This window comes from Triturus cristatus, chromosome 7 (assembly GCF_964204655.1).
Source record: "Triturus cristatus chromosome 7, aTriCri1.1, whole genome shotgun sequence".
NCBI classification, from domain to species: domain Eukaryota; kingdom Metazoa; phylum Chordata; class Amphibia; order Caudata; family Salamandridae; genus Triturus; species Triturus cristatus.
The window spans coordinates 285,885,294-285,899,191 of record NC_140590.1 but is presented as its reverse complement, the minus strand read 5'-3'; the positions used below and the strand labels follow the sequence as shown (position 1 = coordinate 285,899,191).

The 13,898-nt window shown below is 45.4% G+C and overlaps 1 protein-coding gene across 7 annotated transcripts in view; it reads left to right on the top strand.

Annotated features, from left to right (window-relative positions):
• Positions 1-6,383, top strand: part of NUCB1 (nucleobindin 1) — a 222,532-nt gene extending 216,149 nt beyond the window's left edge. For all 7 annotated transcript variants that reach the window (XM_085616299.1, XM_085616298.1, XM_085616303.1 and 4 more), the window contains 2 exons: positions 2,850-2,964; positions 3,472-6,383. In XM_085616299.1, coding sequence (XP_085472425.1) covers positions 2,850-2,964; positions 3,472-3,587 — 231 coding nt within the window. In that variant the 3' untranslated portion in view covers positions 3,588-6,383. The remainder of the gene's footprint in view (positions 1-2,849; positions 2,965-3,471) is intronic.
• The last annotated feature ends 7,515 nt before the right edge of the window (positions 6,384-13,898 follow it).

Below are 13,898 nucleotides of genomic sequence, written 5' to 3'. Positions count from 1 at the left end.
ACAGTAAATCATGCAAAGTCTCACCTACAACCGTCCCACATACAACAGTACCTCGGTGCCATAATCAACCCCTCAAAAGCACTTGCATATCCCAGCCCAGCCAGCATAGCAAGCATACAAAGCCTTATAACAAAATTTCAGCCACAACACACTCTTACAGCTCGAGTGTTCATGCAGTTGATAGGGATGATGGCCTCTTGCATATTTATAGTACCTCATGCAAGACTCCAGATGCGTCCCCTGCAGGAATGTTTGGGACGTCAGTGGAACAAGGCTCAAGGTCAGCTGACAGATCTGGTGTTGGTGGACGGTCGCACGCATCGCTCTCTGCAGTGGTGGAACATCAAAAACCTTTCCAAAGGGCGACCATTCATCGAGCCCGTTCCACAGATTGTGCTAACAGCGGACACATCGCTCTCCGGCTGGGGAGCTCATCTATTACATCACACCATGCAGGGCAGGTGGACACCTCAACAAAAGTTACTCCACATCAATCACCTGGAGTTACTAGCCATATTCCTAGCCCTAAAGGCATTCCAGAAACAAATATCAGGCAAGGCAGTCCTAGTCCGCACCGGCAACATGACAGCCATGTACTACATACAGAAACAAGGCTGGACACACTCCCTACAGCTCTCTCAACTGGCGCAAAGCATATGGAGATGGGCTATTCCTCAGAACGTTTTTCTTCTAGCCCAACATGTTCCGTGAGTCCAGAACAACATAGCCAATCTATTAAGTCGTCAAACACAACAGATTCATTTTTCCAGATGTGGGGCCAACCAGAGATGGATCTCTTCGCCACACACAAACTCCAAATGCCCAAGCTTTACCGCCAGATATCCACACCCATTGTCCAAAGGCAATGCAGTATGGATGAATTGGTCAGGCAGATTTGCGTACGCTTTTTTCGCCTCTCCCACTCATTCCACTGGTGGTGCGCAAACTACAGCAACACTCATTGACTCTCATCCTAGTTGCTCCAACATAGGCCAGACAACTGTGGTACGCCACATTACTGGAACTATGCGTAGTCCCGCACCAAAAACAACACCTCTCCCACGCCTCTTAACCCAGAACCGTGGAGAGATCAGACACCCGGACCCAGCCCAACTCAACCTAGCGATCTGGCTCCTGAGGTCTTAGTTTGGCTACCTAAACCTTCCCTCCGACTTTATGAATGTTATCAGAGAAGCTAGACGCCCCACTACTAGAGCCTGCTATGCAGCCAAGTGGAAACGATTTGTGATATATTGTCACAACAACATCATCAATCCTTTAGATGTGTCTATTTAACACATCACAGGTTATCTACTGCATCTCCAAAGGTGTAACTTAGCGTACACATCTATTAGGTTACATCTCGCTGCCATAGCAGCCTACCTACAAAATAGACAACACTTGTCGCTCTTCAGGGTACCTGCCATCAAAGCGTTTATGGAAGGCCTCAAAAGAATAATTCCTCCCAGGGTGCTACCCTCACCTGTGTGGAATTTAAACTTCGTTCTCACAAGACTAATGGGCCCTCCCTTTGAACCTCTACACAAATGCGAGATACAATTTCTAACATGGAAAGTTGCTTTCCTGGTGGCTATTACTTCCCTTAGAAGAGTCAGTGAGCTACAGGCACTAACTATTCAAGAACCTTTTTTACAACTCCATCATAACAAAGGGGTTCTCAGAACCAATCCAAAATTCCTCCCTAAGGTTATTTCTCCCTTGTACCTCAATCAGTCTGTAGAGTTGCCAGTATTCTTCTCGCAACCATAAACAGTCGCAGAAAGAGCTCTTCACACTCTAGATGTTAAAAGAGCATTGCTTTATTACATTGAAAGGACAAAACCTTTTCGCAAACCAAAACAACTTTTCGTGTCCTTCTCGCCAACAAATAAAGGCAACCCCATATCAAAATCTGGGATAGCAAGGTGGATTGTCAAATGCATACAGATTTGCTATCACAAAGCAAAACGTACATTATCTGTTCCTCCTAAAGCCCACTAAACCCGAAAGATAGGGGCTTCAATGGCATTTTTAGGGAACATTCCCTTAGATGACATCTGCAAAGCAGCTACATGGTCTACACCGCACACATTCACAAAGCACTATTGTGTAGATGTGCGAACAAAACAACAAGCTAGTGTGGGTCAAGCTGTACTCAAAACACTATTTCAAACTACTGCAACAGATACTGGTGGTCGCCACTAGGGACGGATACTGCTATACAATCTATGCTCAGTGTGTGATCTGCAGCTCATATGGCTCGAACGGAAAATGCTACTTACCAGTATGCATCTGTTCTTGGCATGTAGAGCTGCAGATCCACACACGCCCACCCGCCTCCCTGGCTACCTCTTATCTGTTCCAGTGCTATCTTATTTAGATACAGCATACATGGGCATCTTTTCTGTTTCTTACAAAACTCCATCATTTTCCTGCTGGTGAAAAAACAATCTGGGGATGGAGCCGATGCCCATGAGCACTATGATCCAAAGGAGGAGTCTCCTATCTCGTGACTTCCAAATACTTTTCCAAGACAAAAACAAGTGCAGACATCCAGGCCCAACACCAGATGGCGATCTATGCTCAGTGTCTACATACCAAGAACAGATGCATACTGTTAAGTAGCATTTTCCTTTCCTTCAGTTGGCCTACCGTATACCTTCTCTACTTCCTTAAGGTCATTACAGAGTCTAGCACATATAGTGATGTTTTTGTAATTAAGAGACGATGCCATGTTAGTGTGTAGCCATGCCCATGCCTCTATCACCCAAATCAACCTTTGAGTATAGAAGACTGATCTCATGCCAGCATTGTTTAGCAAGGTTCATTGTTTTTGGTGTCCCTTTTAGGCTGTCCTACAGATGGAACAGAGGAAGTCACAGGCTGTAGAGGAGCAAGGCAAGCCTGCAGGACCCCACGGGGAGCTCAAATTCAACCCACAAGAACCGCATGGATCTCCTAAGGGTAAGAGCCACACTCACCAGAAGAGTGTCATCCATAGCATAAACTAATCATTTAGGATAGGAAGTGGGTGAACTGAGGGATAAACTGGGTCATTTTTCCCAACTGGAAATTCTGCCTCATTCGCTACTTTGGCCCTGTGTGGGTGTACATACTCTTCGCTACAGTGGCAGCATATGTCGGTTGGCCTCCGCATGTGGGCTGCAGAGCTCCTTAAAAAGGCCATACCAAGTGGCATTGGCTCCATAAAGTTCCCTCCCTATCTGTAATTTATTAGAAGAGTTCCTGACAGATGCACATATGGAGTCTCCCTGATCATTACTTTTTATATAGAAAGTATGAATCAGTGTCCGGAGTATCGCAGCACAAGATGAATGTATATATGTACATTGCAAAGAGTTGGGCAAACAGTAGCAGGGGATTGTTTTGTTTGAGATCGTGTCTGCTTGGGGATGGAGTGTGTTTTTTAGTTTTTTATTGACCGGTTTTTTTCCCTCCTTATTTATATAGAAGGGCCTGGTAACCAAGGCGCTGCGGCTGAGCATGCACCAGCAGCCCCTAGACCGGATCATCAGGAAGCCCTGCAGAACCAGGTGCCGGTGGCACAGAATGACACCCCACTCTAAAAACAGCAGAACCTGACAGCACCCCAGACACGGTCAACCCCCATCATCACGGCTCAAGTGTTGAGGACATGAGAACTCCATCCTCAGTCCGAATGTTTGCCTACATAAAGAGTGTGTACTGTTTTTCTGGTTTTTACATATTCTGTCAACTAAAACTGGTCTAATCATTGATGCAATTAAAAAAAATGGAAATGCAGGTAGCAAAGAGAAATGAAGATGAGCATGTGAAATACACCCCGTTTCCACTGTGCATTTGGATGCTTGTCCCCATCACCCAAGCCCAGGATGCTGCTTAATTGACAGCATCTCAAATAGGTTTGCCCTTTGAAGTACACCTGGCCTACATATGGTTCGTAAGAACCCCTTTTTGTGTTAATTTTAGCTGAGCATCACCTTTTATTGGCCGAGGTGAAGCATGTCTCTCCTGCCTTCTTAGAGTTTTTGTTGGCTTTCAATGTTTTCTCTTCTTTCCTTGGTCACAACATGGACAGGGATGTTTTCAAGACCAGGTTCTAGTGTTTCTTCAATGTTAACTGGCCCTTGTTAGGATGTTTTGTTCAGATTGAATCTTATCCCTCGACCTGTGCATCAGACTTGGTCTGTTTTTGTAGCATGAGAGATCGGAAGAGTGATGGGGTTGAAGTTTTTGGACATTCAGTCTTTCCTCGCTTCACAGGATTAAATGATCATAGAGTGGTATGAAACATACCAACCCTAAAAAACTACTGTGGCCAAAGTGTCTAATTTTTCACAAACCAGATAACAGGGCTGGTTTTTCAGTGGTGGCTTATAGTGTTTTTTACTTTGACAATATAAAACTAATTTCTGCTCATGAACTGGGGTCCCCCTGACTCCCAGTATATGTCAAGTTGTTCAGGGAGTTTGGGATCAAGGGAGATCGCTGTACCTCTCAAACTCACACTCTTCAAGCCAGGTCCCCCCCCACATCACTGATCGATGTAGCCTTGCCAAGTGCATAGCATGCATGGCCCCTCAACGAAAACTGATAGTGCTTCACTGCCTGCAGTTGGATAAATCAATTAGTGGGGGAAAAACCAAGGGGCAAATGTGTTCGGCACGTTTATTCGACCAGCTCTTCGCATTGGTGGCTGGTGTGTAATTAATGTTATTACTATGGGATCTCGAATGACTTACTCGAATGACAAACGCAAAGTAAATAATACCGTGGAAAGGCCTGTCATTTGTCGGTGACCATTGTTCTGTGCATGATGCGCACTTCTCTCATTGCCGTGGATCTGGGAAAGAGGCGCTGCTGCCTGTGGACCTTGATTTTTGAATCGAGGGCAAGCCATGGAGCATCATGGCAGTATAAGTACCCCTTGTTGTTTTTTTTATTGTACACTCAGCGTTTAAAAGTCAAACTTCCCTGGGGGTTGAGTGTGTTCACATAGCTCAGATAGCTGTACCTCACCAAATGTGCCTTGCACTCCGCCTCATGCCATGTGTATACTTTTTTAAGAATGAGGATATTCTGGAATTGATTTTCGAACCTAATGACTTAGAAATCACATATCCTTATGTTGCTGCCAGGCTGATTGAAAACACAAGGTAGATGAACTCAATAAAACCACTCTCAACTATGTCATTGCAGAACTCCTGAATTAATCAGAAGATACTTGTGTAGAAGAGCAGTAAGCCTCCAAAAACTCATGGAACATAAAAAAGATCATTATCTGTCACAAAAAGGGTTTTCATTTTGTTACATACAAAGACTCTTGTGAGGCAAAAGTGCCCAGTGGCACGTGCTCGTAAGGCAGATTTAAAATTAAGAAAGTGCTACCTTATTGTTTCTAAGTTGCTTAAGTGATGTTCTTGAGGAGTACCAGGACACAGTGTGCATGGGCCTACATTGCCATTCAATGGTTCGAGATGATTAACAAGGCTTAGCTGTGTGTGAATGAGAATGGCAGATTGGCACTGCAAGGCCATAATACACATTAACCTCTATGTATTATTTTTTAATATAACCTGTAAAATAAATTATTTATTTTAGTACAATAATTTGTCGAAAATCCATGCTTCATGGTAATGATGTCCCATCTATATACATTTTCTGTAGTTAAAAAACATGACACATTTTCTGTCTATTTTGAGTTTTCAAACTGTACAGTTTGTTTCACTGCCAGTAGTCAAACATGTAAGTTTTTCTGCTGCAATACTAGGCTGTGTGGTGCTTTGCTGTGACTTGACAGGCTTTTTAAGGCCTTTCCTAGAAGAGAACTCTCCTCTAGATTTGTAGCACTGGAGCTCAATAAAACCTGCCAAAGTTATGACCGTGAACATTCAACCATGAACTAAAGGGAATGGCTCCATGTTTTTTTGACCCCCTCCCCACCCCATGCTCCTAATCCCAGTGCCTTCCAGCAGTGTTTCAGGGTAGTCGTCTCATGTTCTAAGTGTAAGAGATGTATTAAATTTGACTGAAATTATTTAAATGCGTCTTCAGTCAGCCACACTTTGTGGTTGACTATGGTGTTTATTTTATTCTGCATATGAGGGCTAGAAATGGGACCGTGGTAGAAGACTGGCGATCCTGTTGTGCCCAAGGTGAACAGAAATTCCCCAAATGTCTAAATCCAAAGATTTCTACAGGGTTGTTAGTCTGCTTGCCTGTTTCAAGTGGACATGTGCCTCTCTGTTCCTACTGATGGGGAAGAGCCTACAGACCACCAAAGCATGATGCACTAGCTTTGGAGAAGGTGTGAGCGCTTTGTTGCAGAGTTAATGTGTTCTGTGTAATGTTGATTACTAAATAAAATCCAACCTTCACTACAATAGAAAGTTTGTTTCTGTAAAATGAATATTAACATTTGCACTTGCTAATGCAAGCAAGGCAATTCTGTGCATCTGAGTAAGACTTTGTCACCATTTAACACAGACATGACCATCAGAGCCAAATATCCTGTCTATGGTGCAAGAATCCATATTATCCATTCAGTACCACTGCAGTCTTTGAAGTGAGACAGCACCCTTTATAGACACCACCACAACTCTCATGAGAGAGCAACACCACTCCTCCTGGTACAGCGAAGTTTAGCTGTGACTGGCAGTGTAGATGTTGAACTTGACCCTTTTTGCAGGGTCATCAAAGAACTTTTTGCCTTCCTCTTGTATTTTTCTGACCTGTCGTTTGTGATTTTATGACTCTGGGCACTTTATCACTGCTGATCCGTTCTAAAGTGCATGTGCTCGCTATTGTAAACTTGGTAAGATTGGTGGTCGCCTATCTGTCACATTTAATTTACCTGTCAGTCTCTTGTACAGATGTATCCCATATACCCTGGGCCAGTAAATTAAATGCTACTGGTAGGCTTGCAGCGGTGCTTGCGCTGCCCACCTAAGTAGCCTTTCAAACCTGTCTTAGGACTCTGACACTGCAGGGCCTGTGCGTGCAGTTTACTGCCACTGTGACATGGCATATAAAGTGGTTGCCACATCTACAACTCCCCCTCTGCTACATATCAGTCCACCCTAGCTAGCCCTATGGGCAGGGTGTGCTGTTGGTAAAAGGTAGGACATGTTCCTTAACTGTGTGGCATGTCCTGGTAGTGACAAACAGCCAATTTGGTTTCTCACTGCTGTGCTCTTATAGGGATGCATTGGGGATTCCCTGATATGTGCTTCAGTGGTAATTCCTGACATGAGAGCGGTAGCGTAACCATGTGTGTTTTTTCTGATGGATACATCTGCCTGTGGACTCCTCACCTTATGAATACCCCCTTCGCCAGCATTCCGCGGAATTTTTTCTTAGCTCTCCACGCCGACGAGGACGTCTGCTCCGCTCGCTACTCTGTAGGTCGTCACCAGAGCCATAAGAGTCTCATCAGCGTGATGACATCAGTTCCCTTTTTTCCACGCCGTCAACGCGTAATGGTTTTCTAGGACTCTCCATATTTTGTTGAGTTACTTTGTTGTTCCTTCAACTTTTACTGTTGCTGTTGCGATGTCGTCTTCAAGGAAGTCTGGCTTTAAGCCCTGTAGGGAGAGTGGGGGTCACATGTCCATCACTGACCCCCATGAAGATTGCTTATGGTGTTTGTCGTCGGATCACGACGTGGAGGACTGTTTTTGTTGCAGGAAAATGAATCCGAAAGCGCTTAAAGAACGGGAGGCCAAGTTGTTTCTTGCCAAGGCGAAGAAGGAAGGAAAAGGGCGTAAAAGCGAAGTCGTCGACTTTGCATACATAAGAAAAAAAGAAGACTTGGGTCTCAGCGACATTCTACGAAGGGTAAGGCTTCGAGGTCTCCTTCGCCTGCTCCTCGACATCGCCGGAAAGACTTTGTATCTCCTTCGCCCTCGCCTTCACCTCGTGTGACTACAGAGATGTCTTTTTCACCTAAAGGTGCTCCGGCGCAGTCTCCGGCGCCAAGGGATTCACCGGCTTCCAAAGCCAAGCCGGTGCAGGATGATCCATCACCTTCTCCTGTGCCTGAAAATGAACCGGTGGATTCGGCAGTGGATCCGATCATTCCGACATCGGAAACTTCCCGTTTGGATACTGGCCCAAATCCGAATCCACAGTTCCCGACTCCAGGTACGGATCGATCGCATTTTTTAATGCAATGTACGGTGTGTTTGCAAAGGCAGCTTTCCCATCCGGAGCATCTTATGGTCCTGTGGGTCCGCTGGCTTTCAACTAGGTCGTGCCCCAGCACTATGCCCAGGCACCCTTCACGCCTTTCATGCCGATGGCACCGTCATAGCAGTTTCCAGCTCCGAGGATCTCTATGCTGTTGATGGAATCCCTGGCGCAGTCTGGTGGGCCTTTCTTTCAGCCTCGTACGGTTCCCATGCCTCCTTCAGAACCTCCTTCGACGCCGGCTCCGGAGCAGTCGGTGCCACGTGTGACGCCACCGACACCGCTTCCACTGATTCGTTCAAGGGGAGTGGCACAGAGGCGGTTGGAAGAGGAGCAGTTTCGCAGACAGTAAGTAGAAGAGAGTGAATTGGAAGAGTCTAGATGAATTCGAGGGAATTCAGGAGGCAAGTGGATTGGACACCTCCCCTGAGTGGGAACTCTCTTCAACAAGGGCTTCTCCTCAAGAGGTAGCTCCATACCATATGGTTATAAGAAAAGCTGCGGAGCTTTTGGACTTAGTTAGCTACTGCGGAGTATAAGCCAAATTTGCTAACAGATGTCTTTCATTCGCCGCCTTCTACAGTTGAGCTCCTGTTACCCTTTAATGAAGTCTTATTGGAGCCTATCCTCCAGGTTTTGCGTAAACAACTCTCTTCGCCTGCTGTTTCTAAGGCTGTGGCTAGAAAATATAGGACTGTACCAGGAGATCCACTATTTCTTTCTTCTCATACATCTCCAGAAAGTTTGGTGGTGCAGGCATCTTGCTCCAAACAATCTTATAACAAAAAGAGCAATATCTCAACCGGTTATCATTAATTGAGACCGTTAGAATGAGTGTATAAATCACTAGAGGAGGGGAAGAAGAGAGGGAGACCAAGAATAGGTTGGAAGGGTTGTTATTTGTAGGTAGTTATAACAGCACTACGATACAATTGAATTGGAGTAACCATAACAACCAAGTGTGCACTGAACGTGCTAGTGTAAGTGAACGGCGCAGTGACACAAGTGATAGAAAAACTGCGTGAAAGGCGAAAAACAGTAAACTATTATTTCAGGGATGAATAGTACAAAGGTAGGTTAATACAAATACAGTGTTATGATTTAGATGAATTTTGAATGACCCCGTAAAAGCCGGAAAAAAGCGCTGCATTGTCAACGGCGTTTCGACCTGTTCAATTCAAGGTCATCATCAGGACGATGGTTACAAATTGAGATAGTGCTGTGTAAAGAGAAGAGGAAGGGAAAGTGTGAGAAAAATGAGTAGGCCCCAGGTACTGGTGTAAAAGGCAAGAAAGGTTTTGGGGTTATCTGGTCACACAAAGCAATAGTAATCAAAACTATTGGTGAAGAAATCCGGAATGAGGAATGGCTGAGGAGAGAAACAGGCATATGCTCAGTGAATACCTGTGACCACATTGCGGCAAAGAAAGGAGGACAGGGGCCAAAGTTAGCAAATACCTGGGGAGTAGCTCAGAAGAAAGCGGAGCCTGGATCAGATGCAAGAAAGCAGTAGTCAATATTGGCTCGAAGGGATCAGCTGGCTGTAGCGGGAAGGGAAACAAAACTGAAGTCAGCAAAGGTCTACGGCCGACCTGGGGCACCGAGGGGCCGGAGAAAACCGTACCTTTTGCGTGTAACTTCAATCAAGCTTTGCCAGCATCGTAAATGGTTGCCTGGAAAGGAGTGGATCCGGAGAGGGCAGGGCACCGCTGTCCACGAGATGGTGCGGGCGGGGGTAGAGAAGCACGTATGAGTGTGCTGGATTCAGGTTAGATCAGGAAGCAAATTCCGGCAAGACGAATAAAGCGTCTGTTGAAGCCCGGTCAATGGCATATGTGTAAATGCAATAGCGCGAGGCATGCCGATCACATGGTGTGGGAGGACTAGTACAGACCAAGCGGTAGGGGTCAGTGCCCCTGGGGGACGTGGAGGAGCAAGACGCCAGTAGCAAGATGGCGGTTGAGGATAAAGATACCGAAATTGTAGTGACAATGATTTAACAAACTTAAAACCTTAGAACCTTATACAGAATATACATTGGAAAGTCACAAGTTTAAACAGATAAATAGAACACATTAATGCATGTAGATACGAAACATTATCGAGAGATGCATGATGAACATTAGTGCAGATAATGTAAATAAGGATATATATCCAATAACTTTTAGATTATACAATAAAGGTTCATACATAAGACAATTTTAAAGAACTGGAGACATACATATGTTTCTGTAGATGAATATTCTGGGTGGATGATATATTAACATACAAGGAGCTCCTAGTCCACATGCATAGATGGTCAGATTCAAAACAGTGATATAGACTACAGTATGTGTTGGTGAACAAGGATTAAGATGTCGTGATAACAGTGTTCCATTCATCCAAGGAGTTCAATCCATTGGACACTGAATTGCAGCGTGCGATCCACCTACATTTGCATTTGTTTTACAGGAGTTGTAAATTGCCGCCACCAGTGGGTAATTCAGGTCGGTCAATCACTTGTCATGTCTGTTTCCACGTGGTTGTTTACCTTGAAGTGTGCAATAAGTGTAGCTGTCTTCACATTACATCTGATGCGGCTTTTATGCTGGGCGATGCGTTGTCACCATCTGGGTTGTCTGGTCAATGTATAGTAAATTGCAAGGGCAGCGTATCGCGTAAATGACATTGGTGGTTCGACACTTGTTGAAAATAGTTTGAGTTGGTAAGTGTGATCGGTGGTGACAAATACATTGGTATTGATGGTAAGGTCACATACGCTGCATGTTTGGCACTTGTAATGGCGTATGATGGGAGGGAGCCCAAACAGGGATGTCACAGAAGGATTTCACTTTTCCTTTTGTGGCCAGGTGATGGCATGGACCAATTTGTCAGATTTTTTCCTCTTTTATATGAGAACAGAGGTTTTTTTTTTAAAGGTGCAAAAGTCCGAAGCAAGGTCCAGTTTTTTTGATTACCTTACTAACCCTGTTGCTGGAGGGGCTGTAGGTGGATAAAAATTGGTGCATTTGGTGGAAGGTGCCAAAAGTATTTCCCTGTGGCTATACCATGCCCCTTTCAAAGCTCTCTGTCCAGGTATTTAGGGTAACCCCTGTTATTCAATTTTTCTGAGAGGATGGCTGCCTCTCTGAAGTAATTTTTTCGCCATTTACAGTTTCTCCTGATGCGGAGGAACTGACCATAGGATAAGCCATCCCGCAACCCACGAGGATGAGAGCTAGAGTATAATAACAAGGTGTTACTCTCTGTGGGTTTGTGGTAGAGGGTGGTACCATCCTCCGCGTGGAGTGTGAGATCGAGAAAGGGTAGATCATTGTTTTTTACATCAGAAGTAAAGGTAAGGTGGTGCTGGTAGTTGTTAAGCCAGGTGATAAACAAGGCTAAATCTTCTTGTGGGCCATGCCAGAGAAGAATATCGTCAATGTAACGACGCCACAGTGCGATCTTGCTCAGAAATGGGTTTTGAGTGGACAGAATATGTGTAGTCTCTAGGTGGTGGACATAAAGGACAACAAAATTGGGGTGAAACAAGCGCCCATGGAGACTCCCTTGATCTGAAGATAAAAAGTGTCCTTGTAGAGAAAGTAGTTGTTGGTAAGAGCAATCTGAAGGAGGTCCATTACAAATTCTGTGGGAATGCGGGCAGGTTTGTATCTAGTATACAATAGTTGTTTTATTACAGTAAGACCCTCAGTGTGGAGAATGTTCTTGTACAACGATTCAATATCGAGACCAGCCATTAAATCAGTGTCATTATTGAAAGGAAAATCCTCAGTGATGTTGATCAAATGAGTACTGTCCCTAACAAAAGTGTCGGTAAGTGGGACAAAATCTTTGAGGATGGCGTCCATGTACTTGCCGAGTGGTTCCAGGATGGACCCACATCCTAAAACTATCGGACGGCCGGGTGGTTCAGATGGGTTTTTGTGGATCTTGGGCACTACGTAGATAACTGGTGTTCTGGGGTGAGGATTGTTGAGGAAGGCATGTTCTCTTTTGGAAATGATGACAGAGTGAAGAGCCTGGTTGGTGACAGTAAGTATTTTATCTCGAATGTCGGCGAGGGAGTCTGAAGGCAGAGCCTGGTAATGTGCAGTATTGTTAAGTTGACTCAAGATTTTACCATCGTACTTGTCTAGGTCCATGACAACTATGCCACCGCCTTTGTCAGCAGGTTTTATGACTGTTTTTGTTCTCACTTAAGCTGTTTATGGCCTGTTTCTCTGCGAGTGGCAGGTTATAGGGAACGAATTTGGACTGATGTTGTAGTTCCTTAACCTCATGCATGACACGTCTCTAGAATGCAGGGATTTCAGGTGGCATCATAGATGCCGGAGGCAGGAAAGTGGATGCCGGATGGAATTGTTTCTCGTAGGGTTTGTCAGTATCAGGCTTATCTGAGAAAAATAGCTTGTAATTTGTAATTAGATTTATAAGGCGCTCAGCTACCCACAAGGGGTCTCCCGGCGCCAATAGAGTAATGATTACACGTAGGGTTGTTAATGAGAGAAAAGCCAGGTTTTGAGGTCTTTGCGGAATTTTAACAAAGATGGTTCATGTTTGAGCATAGTCGGAAGAGAACTCCACAGCTTAGGCGCAACAACGGAGAAGGAGCGTCCGCCCATTCTCGTCAGTTTAAAACGTGGGGTCCGGAAATTGCCAAGAGTAGATGACCTGAGGGGACGGGAGGGGGAGTATTGTTGAACCAGGGCCCTCAGGTAGCCAGGAGCCGAACCATGTTTGATTTTGTACAGAAGGCAGAGAGCCTTGAATTTAATGTGGCTATCGATACGGAGCCAGTGGAGGTCTTTCAGAAAAGGGGAAATGGAAGATCGCCACGGGACCTTGCAGAGGAGACGGGCGGCAGAGTTCTGAACAAGCTGAAGTTTCCTCTGAAGCTCTAGGGTGATTCCCAGGTACAACACGTTGCCGTAGTCCAGGCGAGAGGTGACTAAAGCCTGGACCACTGAGCGTCTGGTAGGGAGTGGAAGTATCCATAGTATTTTGCGAAGCCACCCTAGGATGGAAAAGCAGGTGGCTGCCACTTTGACCACTTGATGTCGCATAGAAAGTGAGTCATCCAGGATAACACCAAGATAACGAACCTGGGAGACTGGGATAAGGGCCCATTTCTGATGGCCAGTGAGCAGAACTCCAGAGATGCTTTTGCTTGCCCAGAATGAGCACCTCCGTCTTATCTCCGTTTAGTTTCAGAAGGTTAACCTGCATCCACTCTGCTACTCGGCTGAGGACTGATTTGAGAGCGGATGGAGAATTTTCAGCAGCCGAGGAGAGGGAGAAAAGGATCTGAGTGTCATCGGCGTATGAGTAGAGGGAAAGACCAGCGTCTTCCACGATGGTAGCTAGGAGTCTCACGTAGATATTAAAGAGCGTAGGGCTCAGTGAGGACCCCTGCGGGACACCATACGCAGATGAACGAACGGAGGAGGAGAAGCCGGAGGAAACCACCTGGAAAGTGCGTTGATTAAGGAAGGAGGCCAACCAGGCAAGAGCGGAGCCTGACACTCCCGCCGATCTTAGGGCTTTCAAAAGGATGGAGCGAGAGACTGTGTCGAAAGCAGCGCTTAGATCTAAAAGAATAAGCGCCATGGTCTCTCCATGATCAAGGCGGGAGCGTAAGTTCTCGGTGTCCCCCAGAAGAGTGGTTTCAGTGGAGAAATGAGGACGGAAACCCGATTGGGACGGATGAA